Below are 23,819 nucleotides of genomic sequence, written 5' to 3' on the forward strand. Positions count from 1 at the left end.
AAGTTTATGAAAATGTTGGTAACATAACTGAGGGTTATTGGGAGCCACTGTAGAGGTTATAGGTCATCATACGGATACAATGAAGAAGTTTTCTTTACTATAAGAGTTGGGGGAATCTCTAGTTCTTTTATGCCACTCCATGGAAAGGTTATAGTTGGTGATGTGTAGAAGCCGGAGAAGCAGTGGCGATTTTTGGTAATTTTTTTGTACCTCAAGATGCAGTGGTGATTTTTTTCAGTACACAGAAAAAAAAGAGGTCCCAGAGCTCAACTGTGTAGTAGGGTTTCAACACCAGGGAGTCAACCAGTCTGCACCTGGATCCACTGACACTTGACAAAGGCCTAGTGCCGAAACGTTGTGTGCTTTTTGCTGCTATGGAATAAAAAAATGTTCTGCTATAACTGCATAAATCCAGGTGGAGACCCAGTCTTCCTTTCTTGCTGGTCTGATTTTTTACAGTACCCCAAGCTGATAATATTGGTTTAGCTGTGCATAGCAAGTTGTTTAGTTTATATCAGGTATTCTAAGTGTAAGGAGAATGTTTTTTAATTTGTCCCATTGCTTTCCGAATAATATGCATCCATGCTTAAAATGTGAGCCAAAAGACAACTACCAATTCATGTGTACGATATAACATACTTACAGTTACATCTGAATAGCATAGAAGTTGGATCCTAGGTTTTTAACACAAGCACATCACAAAAACTGTGATATGATGATTAGTAATGATCATGTCTAGGAGAACTTATGGAGAAGCATGTGATCAGTTTGATCAAGTGATAGATATCAGAGACGAGGAGTCGGAGTAATTCTTTGGTACCTGGAGTCGGAGTTGGGAGAAAATGCACCGACTGACTCCTAATGAATTTAGACTGTATTTAAAATAGAAAATATGATAAAATGTTCTATTTCTCAGATAATATTCATCATAAATATTTTATATATACAGTAATAGCTGTGCTTAGTCCACAAAAATGAAATAACCCAATCAAAAAATTGTTACCGTATATACTCGGATACAAGTCGACCTCGTGTATAAGTCGACCCCAAAATTTGACCCGCTTAAGCTGGTATTTTTCAATGTTTCAAGTATAAGTCGCCCCACGAAAGTTGATAGCTACAGGTGGGGACTAGGAGGGTTACTGGTTCTACACTTGGGGACCAGAAGTAATGTCTGCACTCGGAAACTAGGAGATGTTAATAGCTAACTCCCCAGTTGCAGCCAACACCTGCCCAACATTGAACCCCTGTGCCCTGTATGGCTGCAGCTGTGTCCTCCCTTCTGTGTGCCTTGTGATTCCTTAATTTGCCCACCTATAGACCCCTCTCTCTCTCCCCCACCCCAAGTGCCCTGTATGCAGAGTGCACATTGCAGCACAGCAGGCATACATTCCTAGGGCAGAGTTTCCCCTCAAACCTCCCCTCCCTTCCCAGCCGCTGTGGTGCCTCCCTGTCTCTCTAGCTCTGAGTGCCCGCTGCCCTCTCCCTACGGATGCCCGCCTCTCTCCCCCTGTTACGTGAATGCAGTGTAAGCCGGGCTGACATACATTACCTAATCCCCCACTGCGCGCTGTGTCCTCTGATCTCCTCTTCGCTGATGCTGGTAAGCGTACTATAGCGTCTCTCCCGCTTCCGGGACCATGTGACATCGGGAGTCACATGGTACCGGAAGCGGGAGAAACGCTATAGTACACTTACCGGCATCAGCGAAGAGGAGATCAGAGGACACAGCGCGCAGCGGGGGGAATAGGTAATGTATGTCAGCCCGGCTTACACTGCATTCACGTAACAGGGAGAGAGAGGCGGGCATCCGTAGGGAGAGGGCAGCGAGCACTCAGAGCTAGAGAGACAGGGAGGCACCACAGCGGCTGGGAAGACAGGGGAGGTTTGTTAGGGAAACAGGCCATAATTATTAGTAGGTGGAGGCAGGAGGGAGGGAGAGCCAGAGAGGGGGGCAGTTTAGAATAGCATAATTAAGAGAAAGAGGCGCTGGGCCCCAGCTATAAGTTGGTAAATTTAGGACTGTCTCAAGTACAAGTCGACCCCCCCACTTTTACTCTGTGAGTCAGTCCTAAATTTCTCGACTTATAGCCGAGGATATACGGTACTTGTGCTGCTTCAATAAAGCAGACCCCGTATTTTTAAAGTCAGATATACAGATCTGATTGTGACTGTACATTATGGGCCTGATTCACAAAGCGGTGATAACTCAGTTATCACGCCTAAAAGACTTTAGGCGTGATAACCTTTGCACCGCTGAGTTAGCACCGATTTGTGCGCTTTATCGTGCGCAAAGTCCAGCGCGTAAAGTTTTACGCGGGCAAATGCGTAATTCCGGGCGCAGCGCCCATATGGTTTAATGGGCACATCGCGCGGAATTACGCGTTTGCGCGCGTAAGACTTTACGCGCGGAAACTTCGCGCGAGTTTCATTTTATCATGCCTAAACTGAGTTTAGGCGTGATAAAGGGCTTTTCACAGGCGTGCAAACACTTTGCACCGCTTTGTGAATCAGGCCCCATGTGTACACAGGAATCTTTTATACATACAGGTAGTTCTCGGTTAAGGAACGAGATAGGGACTGTAGGTTTGTTCTTAACCTAAATCCGTTCTCAAGTCAAAACGCTGTGCTATCTCTGTCCGTTTTGTCTCCCATTTGCCCCCCCTTTGCCTCACTCTGTGCCTCTCTGTTGCCTTCTGTGCCTGTTTGGCCCCTTCAGTGCCTTTGTACTCTGTGCACGTTTGTCCCCCCTCTGTGCATCTCTATGTCCCCATGTGCCTCTGTTTGTACCCTCTGTGCCTCCTTTTCTACCCTCTGTGACTCCGTTTGTACCCCCATGTGGATTTTTGTACCCCCCCTGCACCTTTGTCACTCTCCCCCCTGCCTCAGTTTTTACCCCTTGTGCCTCTGTCTCTATCTGCCCCCTGTGCCTAAATGTGTACCCTCCTTTGCCGCTCTCTCTCCCCCCTCCTCCCCGGTGCAATGCTTTTTCCCCTTGCTCTCTGCTCATGGACTCACCTTCCAGCCCGAGTCCAACACTGTCTGTCCTCCGCTCTCCCTTTTTTCGGTCTGCTCTCTATAGCCCTGTAAAGCCACCGCTAGATGCAGCATCGCACAGCTTCCTGTATGTCATGTGACATACAGGAACCTGTATGTCACATGACATACAGGAAGCAAGTGGATGCTCCATCTAGTGGTGGCTGTACGGGGCTATATGGAGCAGGAGATGGAGAGTGGAGGACAGCGCTGGACTCGGTTCGGATGGGAGTCCAACACTGCTGAGGGGACATGCGCTGGCACACGGGGAAGTTTGAAACCGCTTCTTCAAACTCCCCCAACGTGGAAATGACATCATCGCGATGGGATCGGGCAGTTCGTATCGGCGGGTCGACTACCTGTATACTAAATAACATCTATGCTGTAAGAATAAAGCCTGATGTGTAGCTGTGTCACTAATAGAGATGGTCAATGAGATGGAAATAATTCTGCATTGATACCGGTTTATGCAAATATATGCACTTACTTTGCTCATGAAATCAAATAATTTGGTTTGGTGACTACGAATTAAAGGGTACCTGAGACGGATGAAAATAAAAGTTTTATACATACCTGGGGCTTCCTCCAGCCCCCTTCAGGTTAATCCAGTCGCTGTCCTCCTCCGCCACCTGGATCTTCTGCTATGAGTCCCGGTAATTCAGCCAGTCAGCACAGTCCGGGCGCGTGCCACTCCCACAGCCAGGAACGTTCTGCACCTGCGCAATAGTGCTGTGCAGGTGTAGTACGCTCTAAGCATGCGCACTACACCCAACTGGCTCAAGTACCTGGACCCATAGCAGAAGATCCAGGTGGCAGAGGAGGACAGCGAGTGACTGATTAGCCTGAAGGGGACTGGAGGAAGCCCCTAGTATGTATAAAACGTATCTTTTCATCTGTCTCAGGTTTACTTTGTTACACAGTAGTACTATACTCTACATATGCACTCCCCACAGAGCTGCAGGGAATTCACTGAGAATGTTGTGCACATTGAACACAGAGGTGTTGTCTATCACCCATAAACCTGGTTCAGATTGTGCATGAAGACTAGACTGTGTAATAGAGGAAGAATCGCCTCATTCTCCTGCAGAGTACCTGCACATCACTCTTACATGTACCCACAGTCACATTGCCTAGGGCCTGATAGATGTTCTTTGTTCCTGTCTTCTACAAGTACTCTTACCAAGGACTAGTTTTAGTCTATGACTTAAAGTATTAAAGGCAGAAGATCAGCCGGGTAGCCAGGTAACTGGTATTGTTTAAAAGGGAATAAATATGGCAGCTGTTGTATTTTAACATTCCTAAGCGTTGGCAGTTGAGAGATGCATTTCATGTTCCATACTTTCAATCAACAAAATTGTAATATGCAAATTAGAGGAGTCGAGGAGTCAGAGGAATCCTAACCTGAGGAGTCGGAGTGGATGGATGTACAAAAGTACAGACTCCATAGTCCTGATAGATATGCAAGTCTCTGATTTGATAGTCATGATCATATGCTAAAGCAGGATTTGGTCACAGCAAAGCAGAGCTTTCTTTATCAGCTCATCAAACAAATCACATGCTTCTCCATGAGTTCTCATAGACATCTTGACATGACCATCACTAATGGTGATTCAAATAAAAAATATTCATGAAGACACAAAGGAAAGGGAAAATATTAACAGTTTTATCAAAATACTGAAAATAAGGAAAAGTTTTTCTCATCACTAAGGTATGAAATACAAATCAGTCCTGGGGGCTTTGATTGGGAAACAAGCTTTGTCTATGCTTCCAACATCCCATATTACTTGACTGTTAAGACATAATGTTATCAAAAAGGAAACAGGAGTGGTTACAGATTTTTTTTTGTTTAACCTAATGTTTTCCAGTGAAAGAAAAAAAATGCTTAATGGAGGTACTTAATGTACAGTTGTAAAGCAAACTTCTTTTAGCACTCATGTCAACAGAACTGCAGTGTTCAAAACTTATGGATAAAAAGTATTCTTAACTTCAGACATTTACAGTCTGTTGTAGTTGTACAGAAATCAGATGGGGCAATATTACACAAAACAGCATCTGCTTTACAATGGCTTTACTGGGCTGGAGATAATTGATCTAAAAACTGGCTTGATTAAAAATCATTCGCCATTAGGTGGCAAGAGATTTCAACCCTCATCAGGATCAAATCAACCATAAGTAAAGTTGTTGAACGGGTGAAGGGCACAAACACCGATAGGAACAGGAGGCAGACAAGCCCAGCTTGCACGCATACAGACATACTGTCTCATGGGAATGAAAGCTTACCCTGTAACTCTGCAACCATAATCAAGTGTTCCAAAAGTTTTCCTGTGAGCATAATGGAAGTGTCATCCTTGGTGACACACAGTTGTTCACAAAATGTCAAAATATCTATAGCTGCCTATAAGGGGTACGTGAGGGAACTTCTCACCTGAGCCCTAGATACTGCTCACTCTACCCTCTAATGCTGGGAATACATGATGAGTTATTTTGGCAGATTTACTTTCCGATCTGATTTCCGGATTTCCGATGGTTTATCTACTTGATTTTCTAATCATTTTTCTGATCAATTTCCATTCACTTCTATGAGAAAATCGATCAGAAAAACTATCAAAACCAGATCGGACCTATATCCAGAGGTGTATTATATCAGAGTATAACAAGATTATACTGGTATTTCCTCCTTCAAAGCCGGAAGGAAAAAGCGTCGGCGTGACGTAGAACCCAACAAGTTAACCTCGCGGCTTGCAGGTGTAAACCTTTTTCATATGAAACTTGGAAGCTCATCCGTGCCAATGACCAAAAAAAAAAACAAAAAACAATTTGTGGCTTCAAAAATAAGAGCTACAGGATAAAAATCTTGTCAACAGGAAACCCAAACCACTCTTGAATAGCTTTTACAGCTTTCTTGTAATTAAAGGGAACCTGAGATAACAATCTCAGGATCCATACTTTCCTGGGGCTTCCTTAAGCCCTATTAAAGCCGCTCATCCCTCACCGTCTCCCTGGGTGGTTTCCGTCCACCACAATTCAGCCCGAAAGCCTGGCCAGGTCTCGCTTCATCGCACAGCCTGGTGAGCTCCCCTGTCGTACTCGCGTCCCAACTCAGCCAGGCTTTCGGGCTGAATTACGAGGGACCGGACCCACTCAGGGAGACACCGAGCGGCCTTAAGGGGGCTTAAGGAAGCCCCAGGTGAGTATGGTACCCGAGACGCTTCTCGTCTCAGGTACACTTTAAAAACTTGATCTGAAATTTCACTCATGGTTATGAAATATAATTTTTTAGGCACAAGACAATACTCTCGCAAGAATAAAACTATACAAGTCTAGCATTTCTTTTCTGGTTTTCCTGCAAATTTAAAAGTGATTAGACAAAGCTGCAGGAGTTATGCCACCGATAAACACTGTAAGGTTGACATGCACTACATGTGCACTATATAGAATGGAGGAGGACACGTAAAAGGCCATAAAGATGCATATGGTAGGCTAGTGTGCTCCCAAAGGAAGAAATTGAACACATACAGTGGAGGAAATAATTATTTGACCCCTCACTGATTTTGTAAGTTTGTCCAATGACAAAGAAATGAAAAGTCTCAGAACAGTATCATTTCAATGGTAGGTTTATTTTAACAGTGGCAGATAGCACATCAAAAGGAAAATCGAAAAAATAACCTTAAATAAAAGATAGCAACTGATTTGCATTTCATTGAGTGAAATACGTTTTTGAACCCCTACCAACCATTAAGAGTTCTGGCTCCCACAGAGTGGTTAGACACTTCTACTCAATTAGTCACCCTCATTAAGGACACCTGTCTTAACTAGTCACCTGTACAAAATCAGTGAGGGGTCAAATAATTATTTCCTCCACTGTACCTACAAAGTGGTACAGGAAGGCAGAGGACATTTTTCTCTACATTGCCAAAAGGAGAATTTTACCAATTACAGCAGTAAAGGCTAGGTAAGCTGGTGGGTGCAGGAAATGAGGCCATCTAACAGCTGTTTTGCCCCCAATGACAATGGGCCATGGGTCTGCTCAAGGTATAGGATTCCAGTGCCAATTAAGTAGACTATTGATTCCAAATAGAGAAAGATTTAGATTTCAAACTGTTTTATTGTTTCCATCATGTACATCCCTAATGTGTGCATCAATGATGACTATGGCAGTGTTATGAGTGGGGTTCTTACCGACACTGCTGAGGGATCCACTGCTTTCTGAGTCCGATGGCATGGTTGTAAGAACACTGTATGTGGAGCCTGTAAGAATAGATTGAAAATAATGATCGGTGAATAATTGGAAAGGCTTTCTTGTAATAACTGCACTCTAATTTGGCACTACCACCATATTATTATTTAGTATTTATATAGCATTGACATCTTGTGCAGCACTGTACAGGAGTATATAGTAATTGTCCCTCAGAGGGGCTCACAATCTAATCCCTACCATAGCCGTATCCACAATGACATCAAATCACCATCATATACCCCACAGATCAATGCCTGGGGTTCTCGCCCTTCTCAGGTATGTATTTGCTGCAGAAATCAAGTACAGTACCCTCGAGCAGCAACAGCCCATCTTGAACATTGTTCACTGCTCTGAAAAATCTAGTAATAGTGTATTGTATCTGTTAAGGGTCTCTTGATTCCACTTACACCTCCTTCCCTCAGGACCACCTATATTTTTGAATGTAGTAGTATTACAATTAAGAACAGTATTATTATTTGTAATATTAGAAGTATTATGCTTTTTCAGTGTGCAAACGTGACCTGTGGACGAGTGTGTCGGTATTGCACATGCACGTGTACAGTTCACACAGGCCCAGTAAAGTGTAGGTGTGTGTGCGTGTGTGCGAGTGTGTGTTTTTTCTCTTTCCTCTTCAATAAAATACTTAAAAAAAAAAAAAAAAAAATCACATACACACAACAAGAGTTCCCCTGGTGTGCGGTATAACGCTATGTACACATGCTAGATGACATTTGGGTAGGACTGTCTCGTTCAAGAATCTAGCAATTGTACAGGTGTCCACAACATCACAAAGATCCGGCGACAATCCGGCCCACCCAGCCCACTGTAAGCCTCGTGTATGTGTCGCCGCCCTGCTCTGTCTCCCTCCTGCTCTTCTCTGCCTCCGTGGCATGTAGTTAGAGCAGGACTACAAGAAAGTGGCTGCCAATGTCCACAAATGGGGACATCAGCCATTTTGTTGTAACCTTGCTCTAACTATACAGTAAACACATAGCGGAGGCAGGGCATAGAAGCGGAGAGGGAGACAGAGTGGGCGCTGGAGACATCAGAGCTGGAACCCATGGAGCTGGTGAGTGATCTGTGGCTGCAGTCTGCACATTCTACTGGGTGCACCAACACCTGACTTCCTATGCTAGGGGCTCCTATGCTTGGCTACCTATACTGATGGCACAGATTCCTAACTTCCTTTACTGGGGGCACCTAAACCTGCCTAACTACCTACCTATATTGAGTATGAGGGCATGTTAGCCATCAGCTAACTGTTGCACTCTTTGTTTTTATTAATATTCCTGAAAGCGTTAAATTTTAAGTGCATTTCCATCCATTTCGAGGCTATTACTAGTATTTTTCTATTATACACAAGTGATGTGTCCACTACTTCAAAACGGTTGGGAACCACTGGGGTAGAGTAATAAAGAGTACGTAGTATAAGTGCCCTTTTCCAATAGGAACCACAATCACATGCAAAATTTCACTTCCTTCAATTTCGACTTACCACTATTGCACCGTGAACCATCGGGAATAAGAGCGTGACCGTATGAAAAATCGTGCAGGCCGGCGTTTGTGATTTAAAAACAAACAAAAAAAAAAAATAAAAAAAAAATCAAAAAAAAAAAAATCACACTAGTAGGAAAACAGCCCCGTGATTGTACATGTTAATTGAAGTGTTGTTGCAATTGGCAAAACGGCCATGATCCGCTTCCTGTAGCAGATCACAGCTAGTAGAAAAGGGCCCTAAGGAAGTAACAGGAAGTGGAGGCTAAACAAGGTTGTTACAATGAACAACCACAACCACTTTTAAAGCCTATGCATCCTGCAAAATGAATCCCCACTTCCCCCCTAATGCAGGCGTTTCCTTGAGACCTAACAATTATTTGACAGGTTCCCCCAGGGTAAAAGATTAAAGGGGCCCATACACTGAGCCGATTTTCTGGCCGACCGATCGATCCAGATCGATCGATTGAAAATCGGTTGGTCAATCGACCGATCGATGGCCGATTTCGATCGATTTCGATGGATTTCTGTCGAACTGGCAGGATGGAAAATTTAGGTCGATCTGATGAGATTGCTTATCAGTTTGCATTGGCCTTAATGGAAATCTGATGGCAAAAAAATGCCATCAGATCGAATTTCAATAGATTTCAAACTGAAATCTATTGGAATTCTATCCTGGTAAAAAATGTTCTAAAAACGCATCAGATAGATCATCAGATGCATTTCTTATCTATCTGCTGCCAATCTGACGAGTGTATGGGCACCTTAAGAAAGGCTGGCATAAAGGGGCATTATGACAAAAAAAAATTTCAAAATTAAAATATGTGGAAAAATAGACAAAGAAGTATGTTTTTTCCAGAGTAAAATGAGCCATAAATTACTTTTCTCCTATGTTGCTGTCACTTACAGTAGGTAGTAGAAATCTTACAGAAGTGACAGGATTTGGACCAGTCCATCTCTTCATTGGGGATTCTCAGCAAGGCGTTTATTCTTTAAAAAGATATTCCCTAAAAAGGATTTAAACAATGATGCTGGCCAGCTTCCCTGCTCGCTACAGTTTTTTGGTAGTTGGACAGAGCAACTGCCATTCACTAAGTGCTTTTGAAAATAAATCCCTAAGAATCCCCCTTGAAGAGATGGACTAGTCCAAAACCTGTTGCTTCTGTCAGATTTCTACTACCTACTGTAGGTGACAGCAACATAGGAGAAAAGTAATTTATGGCTCCTTTTACTCTGGAAAAAATGTACTTCTTAACTGTATGATTGCACATATTTTAAATGTTACCATTTTTTGCCATAGTGCCCCTTTAACTTGTACCAGTCACAAACCAAAGTAGAGGATTTATACTTTTCCAAAGCTTCCTCCAGCCCCTGTAATTTGTCAGCCTCCACAGTGTCCAACCAGTCCTCTCCGTTCTGTCAACCCCAGTAAAGTCTGCGACCCGGTAAGGGCTGAACCTTCACAGTAGTCTGTGACTACCGGGGCTGACAGTGGCATAATGGAGGGGACCAGATAGACCCCAAGGGAGATGACGGACTACAGGGGGCTGGAAGAAGCCCTAGGTAAGTATAAATCCTCTTATAACGGTTTTAAAAGAAGAGGCAATGGTGGACTTACCTCCTCCAAGAAGATGGAGTAAGCCCATTTCATCAGGCAAGCGAGAGAGCATAACGCAAAAACTGACACTTTTTGTCTGTTTTGTTAGATTACAAGAACTAACAGTTGACGGATCATATGATGTTAATAAGACCTGTTCACATTTGTCAGTCCACAATGTATCCAACATGCAATAGCCGCAATGTAAGAATCCAACCAGCATGGTTTTCCTAGACGAGTCTTTCTCAACCTTTTTACCCTGGAGGACCGCTGCAAATAACTTTTGGATCTCAAGGAACCCCTGCAAACAATGTTTTAATCTCAAGGAACCCCTGCATTTATTTCTCAGGAGGCGTGGTCTTTAAAAGTAGGTGAGGCTGTTAATTTCACTACCCCCTATTACACTGCCACTCATACTGTGCTCATTATTATTCTGACCCCCAATGTAGTGCTTTTTTACAGTACCCCCTATTATAATGTGCTCTATTATACTTCTTCCACGATGGGTGGAAATGCCAAGGAATCCCTGCAGTCCTCAAGGAACCCTGGGGTTCTAGGGAACCCTGGTTGAGAAAGCCTAGAATCTAGACAGTGGATGTTTCCCACAAAAGACTGTGGAAGTAATACGTGTGCTCCAGACTCCAACCAGGCCACCACGCACCAACGAAACAGATCATGCTCTGAATGAGATGGACGAGGCTCTCGTGGAAAGTTATTCAGCCCTATTGGAAACAGAGGCTCAACAGGGAGCCAAATACGGTCTTGAGCTACATACACAATTGATATATCAAAACCGTCCGCACCCCCAAATTTTGTGGCGTGCGAGCTACAGGATCAAAAACAATAATAGGTCACAAGCAAAAGAAATCCTGAAAACATGGGCTGCACCACCAAAAGTATATGCAAAGTATAAACTTTATTGAACAACAGGATCATACATAAAAACAGTGTTCCCAATAATAGTGAAACAACCCTATTAGATACATGACCGTGTCTGAAAATAAATAAATAAGTGCCTCACCTCTCAATAATGGGTAACCCTGTATGCTTGATAACAACCCACCAGGGCTCATACCAGAACCCTGTATGGGAAATGGGGACCCGGGTCCAAATAATGCAGTTGTAAATAAAGTGACAAGTGCCAAAAAGTGCTCATGAAGGATGAGACCATATAATGGTTAAATAAAGCAAATAAAGTGGAACACATACTATGACCAACCCAGCGTCCACCAGAGTAAGAGGGGTGGGGTAGAGGGAGGCACAGGAACGCTCAACGCGTGGCATGGTCCACATGACCATTTTGTCAGGAGCTATGTACACAAATTACTAAACTTGGCTGGGGGTGGCTCTGTGCCATCTTGGCAGATAATCTAGAAACTGGATAGGTGCTCCCTGAGGTTGCACTTTAAAAGGAACCTAAACTGAGAGGGATATGGATTTTTCCTTTTAAACAATACCAGTTACCTGGCAGCCCTGCTGATCTCTTTAGCTGCAGTAGTGGCTGAATCACACACCTGAAACAAGCATGCAGCTAATCCAGTCTGACTTCAGTCAGAGCACCTGATCTGCATGCTTGTTCAGGGACTGTGGCTGAAAGTATTAGAGACACAGGATCAGCAGGAGAGTCAGGCAACTGGTATAATTTTAAAAGGAAAAATCCATATCCTCAATTTAGGTTCCCTTTAATTGACAATGACAAACAAGCATAATACACTCTATTCTGACAAGTAACCCTAGCTGCTCAGCATGTGTATTATTATTTTGTATTTATATAGCGCTAACATCTTTCACAGTGCTTTACAGAGTACAGAGTCTTGTCAATAACTGTCCCTCAGAGGATAGTTAGTGACAACAGTCTATGATGTCAATGTGAGCTGCGGATAAGGATCGGCAGCAACCGATTCGCTCCTGACATTTGCACTGGGGCAGACAGGGTTATTCCCATGGACTGCATTCTGTGTATTGCCGGGTCCCTTGGTGGTACTGCGCTGCACGGGTCCCTCAGGGTCTCCCTGTTCCTCAGTGCTGCGGGGCAAATCACTGCGATGTTTACAAAGCAGTCTGTTGTGCCCTGTTGCCGTGGTGACGCTGTGACATCTGGGGTGGGCGTGTCGGTGCCACAAGCGGACAGCTCTGCATCCTGCTTAGCACACATTGGTCGGCACTTAGCTGGCACATTGCCCAGCTATGACGCATGCAAGTCTTGTTTCCCATCAGGTCCGCAGACCTGTAAGTGGAGATTTAGGCAATGAAAGGTGGAGGAAGGGCGTACCCTCTCTTCCGAGGCTATGCCTATATTTGCCCGCCCTCCGACCAGTATGTAGTCACATGGGATAAGGGCTACATGCTGATTGGCTCCTTCCGTAGACATACAAGTTTCCCATCAGGTCCGGTCTTAGAGAAGAGCGTTCATTGGACATACCATTAACAGCTTGTGATTGGCTGCAGGGAGATATGGCTGAGTATAAACAGAGCTTGTATAAGTTGGATGTCAGTGTGTCATGAACTTGATAAAGGAGCCAGGCTCTTAAACGTCGTTTGTATTTTTGACATGACAAGACTGCAATAAAAGTATTAGAGCGAAAATAAAAATTGATTTGTGAAAAAAAAAAAAAAAGTATTAGAGCAACATTGGATGGTGCCGACCACTTTATTCTAGATATGCTGGAGTGGTGATCCTCTGGTCGGGTACATCATTGACTCCTAAAAGATGGTGTGCATAACTACAATGTCCCTCAGAGGACCTCACAATCTAATCCCTACCACAACCATATGTCCATCGTAGTCTAGGAACAATTTTTAGGGGGAAGCCAATTCACTTATCAATCGGTATATGTTTTTGGGATGTGTATGTAGCTTGATAAGTCTTTGGGACTACTTAACACTTTAGATGTCTAACAGGGTGGCTTATTGAAGTAGCCCCCCCCCCCCACGATTATGTATTCTAGTCACCCTAAAAGATGCTGGCATTATATAAATGCATAATAGCCAAATACTAAGGAAGACTGGCTACCTGGCTTCAGAGAGTGGTCAAGCACTACAGCAATGCAATACAGATGATGGATAATGCTTCTCTTTTGTTGTACACGGAGCTTACCTCAGAAAGTTAAGATAAAGTGAGGACAATTGTATGGCGTTTCAAATAATGGGACAATAGTTTAAAAAACAAAACTACAAATGGGTTACAGCAGGCAGAGGTAATTGCTTCATGACAACACTGCCTTATTTTCATAAAATGACATCATGCACAGCACTCATTTTACTGTCACAGACATACTGGGAATTGCATCATTTAACCCCAAAGGGAATGGATCACAGCAATGCTATAAATACACTTTTGCTGCCCTTTCTGCATTGCAATGCCTTTGCAGTGGTTTAGTCTAACACACATTTTTTTTTAAATGAAACACTTAATGACTTCCTTCCCTCTGGCCTTTTAAAGGCCAAAGCCTGAAGTGATGAAAGAGTTAATGGCTACAGTAGAATGACAACGCACTTTGGACACAACAAAACAAAAGGCTTGTTGTTAATCGGTGGTGAAACCAGTCAGCCCGGGTGTGCTCTGTTAGTGTGTAACTTTAGAGGTGTAATATTACAGCAACTCTTCAATGTCTGTATCCGGGAACAGGCAGGGGTAATACTGGGGGAGGAAGAGGGCAACCTGCTTATCAGGAAAAAAAACAGATAGGAAAACTTACTTTTGACATAAAGAAATGCTATATTTCTTTGCCACAACAGAAAACAGTGGCATACTTAGAAACACATAGGGGGATGCCAATACAGCAGTGAAAGGCAGAGAAGTATCTCTATGATGTAGTAAAATGTCAGCACGGCAATGGGACTGCATACTGTTCTGTTTATTACACAGTTCATATGGATTAAGAAACAAACCAAACTAAACTAGAATAGCAGCATGCTCATCAAAAAGCATGTCAACACAAGATAAAAAGCGGATGTTCAGCAGCATACGTAGGTTGCAGCAGAACAACAATGAGGTATGTCACCTCAGGCTGTAGTGTCTGGAGGGGCTTAGGCAGGGGACATAATGGTCTTTCAGTTTTCTGCGCACTTCTTTTCACAGCAGCTAATGTATTTGATACAGAAAACTGTCAAACCGTGCAGAATAATCCTGCAGAATGTCAATTCTTTTTCTGCGTGAGAAAAATGCATTAAGTGTAAACTAGCCCATTGATTAACAGGAGTTCTCAGTTTTTCTGTGCAGAATATGCGCATGAAAACAGTCAAATGTGTCCCCTGCCTTAGAGGAAACCTTAACTGTAAAAAAATAAATAAAAAAAAATAAAAAAAAGAGTTTTACTTGCCTGAGGCATCTACCAGCCCCCTGCAGCCATCCTGTGCCCTCGCAGTCACTCATGGCTCCTCTGGTCCCTCGCTGCCAGCTAGTTTCGTTTTTGCTGACTGGGAGTCGGCCAGCCGCCATGCGTACATTTTTATGCATCCCTGCTGGTGCAGGAAGCTATTGCAAACATCAACAAGTACATTTTTACGCGTTACGGGTGTAATGCATAAAATTTTACGCATTACACCCGTAACGTGTAAAAATGTACTTGATGTCTGCAATAGCTTCCTGCACCAGGAATGCGTAAAAACGTACGCATGGCGGCTGGCCGACTCCCAGTCGGCAAAAACTAAACTAGCTGGCAGTGGGGGACCAGAGGAGCCATGAGTGACTGCGAGGGCACAGGATGGCTGCAGGGGGGCTGGAAGATGCCCCAGGTAAGTAAAACTCATTTTTTTTTTACAGTTAAGGTTCCCTTTAAGGTGGCCACACACACACCATACATTTTTTTAGAATTCTTTTCAATTCAAAAATTAAGTTTTTGATTGACAATTTAAAAAGCTGATCAATGTGTACACGCGTTTCAGTTTTCCACAATTATGGAAAAAGGAAGAGAAAAAAAAAAACAAAAAAAAAAAAAAACACACACACACCTTAGAAAGTTGCTTTGGTTTATACAGCAAGAAATTGACTATCCACACTATCCCATTTGTCACAAAAATTGACATAAAAACTCTGACCTATAATCGGGGAGGAAAAAAAAAAAAAAAAAAAAAAAAAAGGAAATTCAGATTTCACAAACTAAAAATGTAAAAATAATAACTTCCAATTTTTCTATAAAACCAATTGTTTTCATTGAATTGCCATAAAACTGGATCACTTTATTGCATTGTGTCTGGCCTCCTTTAGGCAAAATATCCCAGGATGGCTAGCGCCATTTTCGGAATCTATACATATTCATACAGGCACATGGTCAGGCCCTGGGGACTGAATTTACATTAGCCAGAGGTGTTCCATATCAGAGTAAACTATAACCATTTATATTTGTGTGTGTATGTACTGTATAATATACATGCCCAAAGTAAACACACACACACACGGGAAGTCCCCGACTTACGAACGGCATGGATTCTCTGTTTCCATGGGAACAAGCCAAAAAAATGTGAACTTGTAGTTTTTGAGAAAATTGATTTTCCAAAAAAAAAAAAAAAGAAGCTTTTAAACTTGTATAAACCGGTACAGAGGGCAGAGGTGACACAGAGGGGGACACTGGAGGCACAAGGGGGCACAGAGGAGGTACATGGGACAGAGATGGCACAGTATCCCGACTTAAGAACAGATTCAGGTTAAACCGGACCCAAACCAAACATTTTTTTTAATTAAAAATATTTAGTTGCACCACTCTGACACATACAAAGCTAAATAAACACTCCTTCAAAACTATTATTTCAGTGCATGCTTTTCATCCTTCTCTTTTCATAACTAGGGTTATACTGGGGGCAGCCATTAGCAATTCCTCCATTGCCGGACACCATCTACTCCACCAGTTTGCCGGATTTTGTCCCGGCAATTTGAAAGGAAGGGAGGGGTTCCTCCAATAAATGTAAAATATTTTATATTTGTCATCACGCAGCTGAAAAAAGGCAGCTATTTATTATTATTATAATTTAGAAAATAGATTTTATTTCTGAAATCTTGTATTTTTAATTTGGGTCCACTTTAAGAACGAACCTACAGTCACCATCTCATTCATATACACACACACACACACACACACACACACACATACAGGACCTTCTGAAAAAATTAGCATATTGTGATAAAGTTCATCATTTTCTGTAATGTACTGATAAACATTAGACTTTCATATATTTTAGATTCATTACACACAACTGAAGTAGTTCAAGCCTTTTATTGTTTTAATATTGACGATATTAGCATACAGCTCATGAAAACCCAAAATTCCTATCTCAAAAAATTAGCATATTTCATCCGACCAATAAAAGAAAAGTGTTTTTAAAACAAAAAAAGTCAACCTTCAAATAATTATGTTCAGTTATGCACTCAATACTTGGTCGGGAATCCTTTTGCAGAAATGACTGCCTCAATGCGGCGAGGCATGGAGGCAATCAGCCTGTGGCACTGCTCAGGTGTTATGGAGGCCCAGGATGCTTCGATAGCGGCCTTAAGCTCATCCAGAGTGTTGGGTCTTGCGTCTCAACTTTCTCTTCACAATATCCCACAGATTCTCTATGGGGTTCAGGTCAGGAGAGTTGGCAGGACAATTGAGCACAGTAATACCATGATCAGTAAACCATTTACCAGTGGTTTTGGCACTGTGAGCAGGTACCAGGTCGTGCTGAAAAATGAAATCTTCATCTCCATAAAGCTTTTCAGCAGATGGAAGCATGAAGTGCTCCAAAATCTCCTGATAGCTAGCTGCATTGACCATGCCCTTGATAAAACACAGTGGACCAACAGCAGCAGCTGACATGGCACCCCAGACCATCACTGACTGTGGGTACTTGACACTGGACTTCAGGCATTTTGGCATTTCCCTCTCCCCAGTCTTCCTCCAGACTCTGGCACCTTGATTTTCGAATGACATGCAAAAGTTGCTTTCATCCGAAAAAAGTACTTTGGACCACTGAGCAACAGTCCAGTGCTGCTTCTCTGTAGCCCAGGTCAGGCGCTTCTGCCGCTGTTTCTGGTTCCAAAGTGGCTTGACCTTGGGAATGCGGCACCTGTAGCCCATTTCCTGGACACGCCTGTACACGGTGGCTCTGGAGGTTTCTACTCCAGACTCAGTCCACTGCTTCCGCAGGTCCCCCAAGGTCTGGAATCGGTCCTTCTCCACAATTGTCCTCAGGGTCCGGTCACCTCTTCTCGCTGTGCAGCGTTTTCTGCCACACTTTTTCCTTCCCACAGACTTCCCACTGAGGTGCCTTGATACAGCACTCTGGGAACAGCCTATTCATTCAAAAATTACTTTCTGTGTCTTACCCTCTTGCTTGAGGGTGTCAATGATGGCCTTCTGGACAGCAGTCAGGTCGGCAGTATTACCCATGGTTGCGATTTTGAGTAATGAACCAGGCTGGGAGTTTTTAAAAGCCTCAGGAATCTTTTGCAGGGGTTTAGAGTTAATTAGTTGATTCAGATGATTAGGTTACTAGCTCGTTTAGAGAACCTTTTCATGATATGCTAATTTTTTGATATAGGAATTTTGGGTTTTCATGAGCCGTATGCCAAAATCATCAATATTAAAACAATAAAAGGCTTGAACTACTTCAGTTGTGTGTAATGAATCTAAAATATATGAAAGTCTAATGTTTATCAGTACATTACAGAAAATAATGAACTGTATCACAATATGCAAATTTTTTGAGAAGGATTATAATATACAGCAGCTGCACATGCGTGGCCTTCCTCGCTCCTGCTCCACTGTCGGAAGCGCCCTATGCAGTACAAAGTTTCCTATTACTGCGCAGGATGCTCTCGGTCATGGGAGCGCGAACAAGGACATGCATGGCAAGGGCAGCACAGGTGCCATCGACTTGTAAATTCGGCAGTAATGAAAGTGAGCCGCCCCGGGGGACCAGAGGATCCTTCAGGACCGGCGTGGGACAGGCCATCTGCAGGGGGCTGGTAGAAGGCCCAGCTATGTGAAACTTTTTTTTTTTTTTTTAACAAACATTGAAGATCGCCTTTAACTACTTCCCTACCACAGTTTTTCCCCCTTTAACCTTCCTGGCAGTAACCCCAAGCTATGCTCGGGCTAGCCGCCGGGAGCTCAATGCAGAGCAACGGCGCGCAGCAGGCGTTTTTACTCACCTCCCTGGGTTTCCAGACGTCAGCATCAGGGTTGGAAACAGCTGTTTCTCATACCCCGATCACTGAAAGGAATGGTTGCAGCGATTGTGAGCAGAAACGGTGTGGTGATCAAGAATGGCGGCAGTTAAAGAGACTCTGAAGTATCATAAAATTAACGTTTTTATTTTTAAAAAAATCACTTTAACCACTTCAGCCTACAGCTTCGAAAATCTTATGCATCTGAGCAATGTTCACCTCCCATTCATTCGCTAATAACTTTATCGCTACTTATCAAAATTAATTGATCTATATCTCGTTTTTTCCGCCACTAATTAGGCTTTCTTTAGGTAGTACATTTTGCTAAGAGCCACTTTACTGTAAATACATTTTAACAGGAAGATTAAGATAGAAATGGAAAAAAAAATCATTTCTCAGTTTTTGGCAATTATAGTTTAAAATTAAATACATGCTACAGTAATTAAAACCCATGCATTTTATGTGCCCATTTGTCCCGCTTATTACACCATTTAAATTACATCCCTATCACAATTTATGGCGCCAATATTTTATTTAGAAATAAAGGTGCATTTTTTCAATTTGCGTCCATCACTATTTACAAGCTTATAATTTTAAAAATTTTAATAAGATACTCTCTTGACATGTAGATTTAAAAAGTTCAGACCCTTAGGTAACTATTTATGTAGTTTTTTTTTTTTTTTAATTGTAATTTTTTTTATTTTTTTTTTAATACAAAAATGTATTTGGGTAATTTTAGTTTGGGAGGTAAATAGCCAATTTTAGATGTAATATAATGTATTTTTTATTCAATACAGGTATGTGGGTGCAGTTTACTATTTGGCCACAAGATGGCCACATTCAAAAAGATCCTAGATGCGAACGATGTCGCATCTAGGAACTAAAATGAAGAGAAGAAGTTTCCTGGGGGCAGAAATACCACGCTCTCTGATGAGAAAGCGTCGGTATTTCTGCCGGGGACTTAGATCGGTGAATGGGAATTATATTCCCATTCACTGATCGGGGGTGCAGCGGGAGGCAGCGGGAGCGCGCACGGGCCCGATCGCGCGCACCACACGGCTGCATCACCACTGCCTATCTGGCCGGATATATGCGTCCAGATATGGCGAAGTGGTTAACATCATTGCCCTACCTAAAACGCTGAATCCCCACAGCTGAACACTAACTAAATCCATCCAAACTCCCCGGGGCACACTGCGGGGTGCACTTCCGTGAGAGGCAGAGATTTCGGCTGCAGCTCTGCCTCCACACGCGTCTATCAGCGCGGATCGCCGCCTCCAGTCTTCTTTCACTGAGGGGGGCAGGGAGAGACGGAGATACGCGCATGGAGGTAGAGCTGCAGCTGAATGCTCTGCCTCCCGGGGCAGCAAAATCCACAACCAAGAAAGTCGTGGATTTTGCAGGGGGGGGGGGGGGGGGGGAGTTGGGGGGATTTAGTTAGTGTTCAGCCGCTGAGATGCGGCGGTTTAGGTAGGGCAATGATGTAACAGTGATTTTTAAAATAAAAATGTAAATTTGATGAGACTTCAGAGTCTCTTTAAGTCAACAGTGCATATACAGAGAGTGCAGAATTATTAGGCAAATGAGTATTTTGACCACATCATCCTCTTTATGCATGTTGTCTTACTCCAAGCTGTATAGGCTCGAAAGCCTACTACCAATTAAGCATATTAGGTGATGTGCATCTCTGTAATGAGAAGGGGTGTGGTCTAATGACATCAAAACCCTATATCAGGTTTGCATAATTATTAGGCAGCTTCCTTTCCTTTGGCAAAATGGGTCAAAAGAAGGACTTAACAGGCTCAGAAAAGTCAAAAATAGTGAGATATCTTGCAGAGGGATGCAGCACTCTTAAAATTGCAAAGCTTCTGAAGCGTGATCATCGAACAATCAAGCGTTTCATTCAAAATAGTCAACAGGGTCGCAAGAAGCGTGTGGAAAAACCAAGGCGCAAAAATAACTGCCCATGAACTGAGAAAAGTCAAGTGTGCAGCTGCCAAGATGCCACTTGCCACCAGTTTGCCCATATTTCAGAGCTGCAACATCACTGGAGTGCCCAAAAGCACAAAATGTGCAATACTCAGAGACATGGCCAAGGTAAGAAAGGCAGAAAGACGACCACCACTGAACAAGACACACAAGCTGAAACGTCAAGACTGGGCCAAGAAATATCTCAAGACTGATTTTTCTAAGGTTTTATGGACTGATGAAATGAGAGTGAGTCTTGATGGGCCAGATGGATGGGCCCGTGGCTGGATTAGTAAAGGGCAGAGAGCTCCAGTCCGACTCAGATGCCAGCAAGGTGGAGGTGGAGTACTGGTTTGGGCTGGTATCATCAAAGATGAGCTTGTGGGGCCTTTTCGGGTTGAGGATGGAGTCAAGCTCAACGCCCAGTCCTACTGCCAGTTTCTGGAAGACACCTTCTTCAAGCAGTGGTACAGGAAGAAGTCTGCATCCTTCAAGAAAAACATGATTTTCATGCAGGACAATGCTCTATCACACGCGTCCAAGTACTCCACAGTGTGGCTGGCAAGAAAGAGTATCAAAGAAGAAAAACTGATGACATGGCCTCCTTGTTCACCAGATCTGAACCCCATTGAGAAATCTGTGGTCCATCATAAAATATGAGATTTACAAGGAGGGAAAACAGTACACCTCTCTGAACAGTGTCTGGGAGGCTGTGGTTGCTGCTGCACGCAATGTTGATGGTGAACAGATCAAAACACTGACAGAATCCATGGATGGCAGGCTTTTGAGTGTCCGTGCAAAGACTATAGTGGCTATATTGGTCACGGATTTGTTTTTGAATGTCAGAAATGTATATTTGTGAATGTTGAGATGTTATTTTGGTTTCACTGGTAAAAATAAATAATTGAAATGGGTATATATTTGTTTTTTGTTAAATTGCCTAATAAGTATACACAGTAATAGTCACCTGCACACACAGATATCCCCCTAAAATAGCTAAAACTAAAAACAAACTAAAAAACTACTTTCAAAAATATTCAGCTTTGATATTAATGAGTTTTTTGGGTTCATTGAGAACATGGTTGTTCAATAATAAAATTATTCCTCAAAAATACAACTTGCCTAATAATTCTGCACTCCCTGTACATACGCCCCTGATCCACAAGTGAAGTAAAGCGGGGCGTATATATCCGTACAAAGGATCCGAAAGTAGTTTAGAACGTCTCTCGTAAACGTCAACATGAAGACCACCCTTTCCAGCTCTCACTGGCGCGTAATGCGATGGGTGCCGTCTATGCGATTTCAGCAGCCAAGCCCTCTGAAACCAGAATGCAAGGACAGTACACTGGATGTGTATTTTCATTATAAGATAACTTTCTTTTTGCTTAAAGAATACCCAAGGTGACATGTGACATGATGAGATAGACATGTGTATGTACAGTGCCCTGCACACAAATAACTATGCTTTGTTCCCCCCCCCCCTTTCTCTGGCTGAAAGAGTTAATCACGTATGTAAGTGGCAGTTCCTGTCCAAGTCAGGACTGGGTCAGACTACAGTGTAACCCTCATTGATAAGAAATTACTACTATAAAACACTTTCCTAGCAGAAAAAGGCTTCTGAAAGCATGAAAGAGATGAAAGGGGTCTATAGTTCATAGATTTTAGCTCTGGCATAAGTCAATGAATGCGTCATTGAGCAAAAATAATAAAACAGTAAAAACTTAAAAAGTAGATTTAAATATACAATAAAACTGTGGAATATCTTAAAAATTCATTTTTTTTAGGCGGTGGATAGATACAATTGTTTATTTCATTCGTTTATTTTCACCTTGGTGACTTTTAAGCTTGCATGAACACATTTAGGCTGGTTTCACAGTGGGACGTTACAGGCGCACGTTAGAGCAGCCTGTAACGCAGCCCACCGCACAGTAATGAAAAATCAATGGGGCTGTTCACAGTGCGGACGTTGCGTTACATTGTAACGCTGCGTCACAAGACAACGTACTGCATGCAGTACTTTGGACGCGGCTGAGCCGCGTTAGACTGCTTGCACATGCTCAGTAACATTGGGGAGGCCAGGCACATGGCTAATTAATATGCACTGCACGTTATGACGTGCAGTGTTTACTTCCTGGAGCAGCCGCTCTGTGCGGCGATTGGCCGGCGGGACCACGTGATGCCGCATGCGCACAAGAGTGCGCATCACGGCATCACTGACGCCAGAGTGAGCTGCACAACGCGGCTCACTCTGACGTCCAGATCCAGCACCACCAGGCGTTGAGTTAGGGGGACGTTATGCGACCTTAACGCCCCCTCTAACGCAACGTCCTGGTGTGAAATTAGCCTTAAAGGACCACTATCGCAAAAAAAAAAAAAAAAGGTAGGCATTTAAAATTTGACAGAACCAACAGGTTTTGGGCCAGTCCATCTCCTTGGGGGGGGAAATTCTCAGGGTTTTCTTTGTTTTCAACAGCATTTCTTGAACAAGTCTAACTGACAAAATGGTGTGCAAGTCATTAGGGAGGCTGGCATCTTACTACTTTGGCAGTTAAACTGCTGTTCAAGAAATGGTGTTGAAAACAAAGAAAACCCTGAGAATCCCCCATGAGGAGATGGACTGGCCCAAAACCGGTTGGTTCTGTCAGATTTTAAAGCGGAATATAACCCTGCATTTCAACTTTGCTCTAAAACATTATTTACAGCATATTATATTGCAAAAAGCATTTTTTTTTTTACTAGACCAGCATTGGAAGGGTTAAACACAGAGGTTTTAAGTTCCTGCAGACGTTCAGATAGTTACATTCTATTTAGTTATATGTATATATTTAGAAATGTTACACACTCTTTGGCTGTCCTCCAACTCCTTCTCAGTGAGAGAGATGAGTCACAATAAACACTTAGATACTTTTTGTTTACACAAATGTATCTAACTCAAGTTCGGATGTGTCTGCAAAAATCTCCAGGGACTTTAAAGCCCTGTGTAACCCTTCCAATGCTGGTCTAGTAAAAAAAAAAAAAATGCTGGTTGCATATAATATACTGTAAATAATGTTTTAGAGCAAAGTTGAAATGCAGGGCTATATTCCGCTTTAACTGCCTACTTTTTTGCGATAGTGGTCCTTGAAAGCGGAACTGAAGTATACCTAAAATAGTGTTTCACCTACCTGGGGCTTCTGCCAGCCCACTGCAGCCGACCTGTGCCCACGCCGTTTCAAAACCTTTCTCCTTTCCCCCACAGCGGCTCATGTTTCTTCACGCAGTGGAAGCCGACTTCTAAGTCTACGCCCACTGCGCCCTGGCCATGTGTGTCCTTGTACATGTTCACGCAGCCAGGAGCGTCC

General features: G+C 43.0%; 1 protein-coding gene across 2 annotated transcripts in view; it reads right to left on the reverse strand.

Moving 5' to 3' along the window:
- DLG5 (discs large MAGUK scaffold protein 5) overlaps nucleotides 1-23,819 on the reverse strand; it is a 176,044-nt gene that overhangs the window by 100,236 nt on the left and 51,989 nt on the right. For both annotated transcript variants that reach the window (XM_068255433.1, XM_068255434.1), the window contains exon 2: nucleotides 7,216-7,284. In XM_068255433.1, the coding sequence (XP_068111534.1) occupies nucleotides 7,216-7,284 (69 nt within the window). The remainder of the gene's footprint in view (nucleotides 1-7,215; nucleotides 7,285-23,819) is intronic.

The sequence above is a fragment of the Hyperolius riggenbachi genome, chromosome 10 (genome assembly GCF_040937935.1).
Source record: "Hyperolius riggenbachi isolate aHypRig1 chromosome 10, aHypRig1.pri, whole genome shotgun sequence".
In the NCBI taxonomy this organism is placed as follows: Eukaryota; Metazoa; Chordata; class Amphibia; order Anura; family Hyperoliidae; genus Hyperolius; species Hyperolius riggenbachi.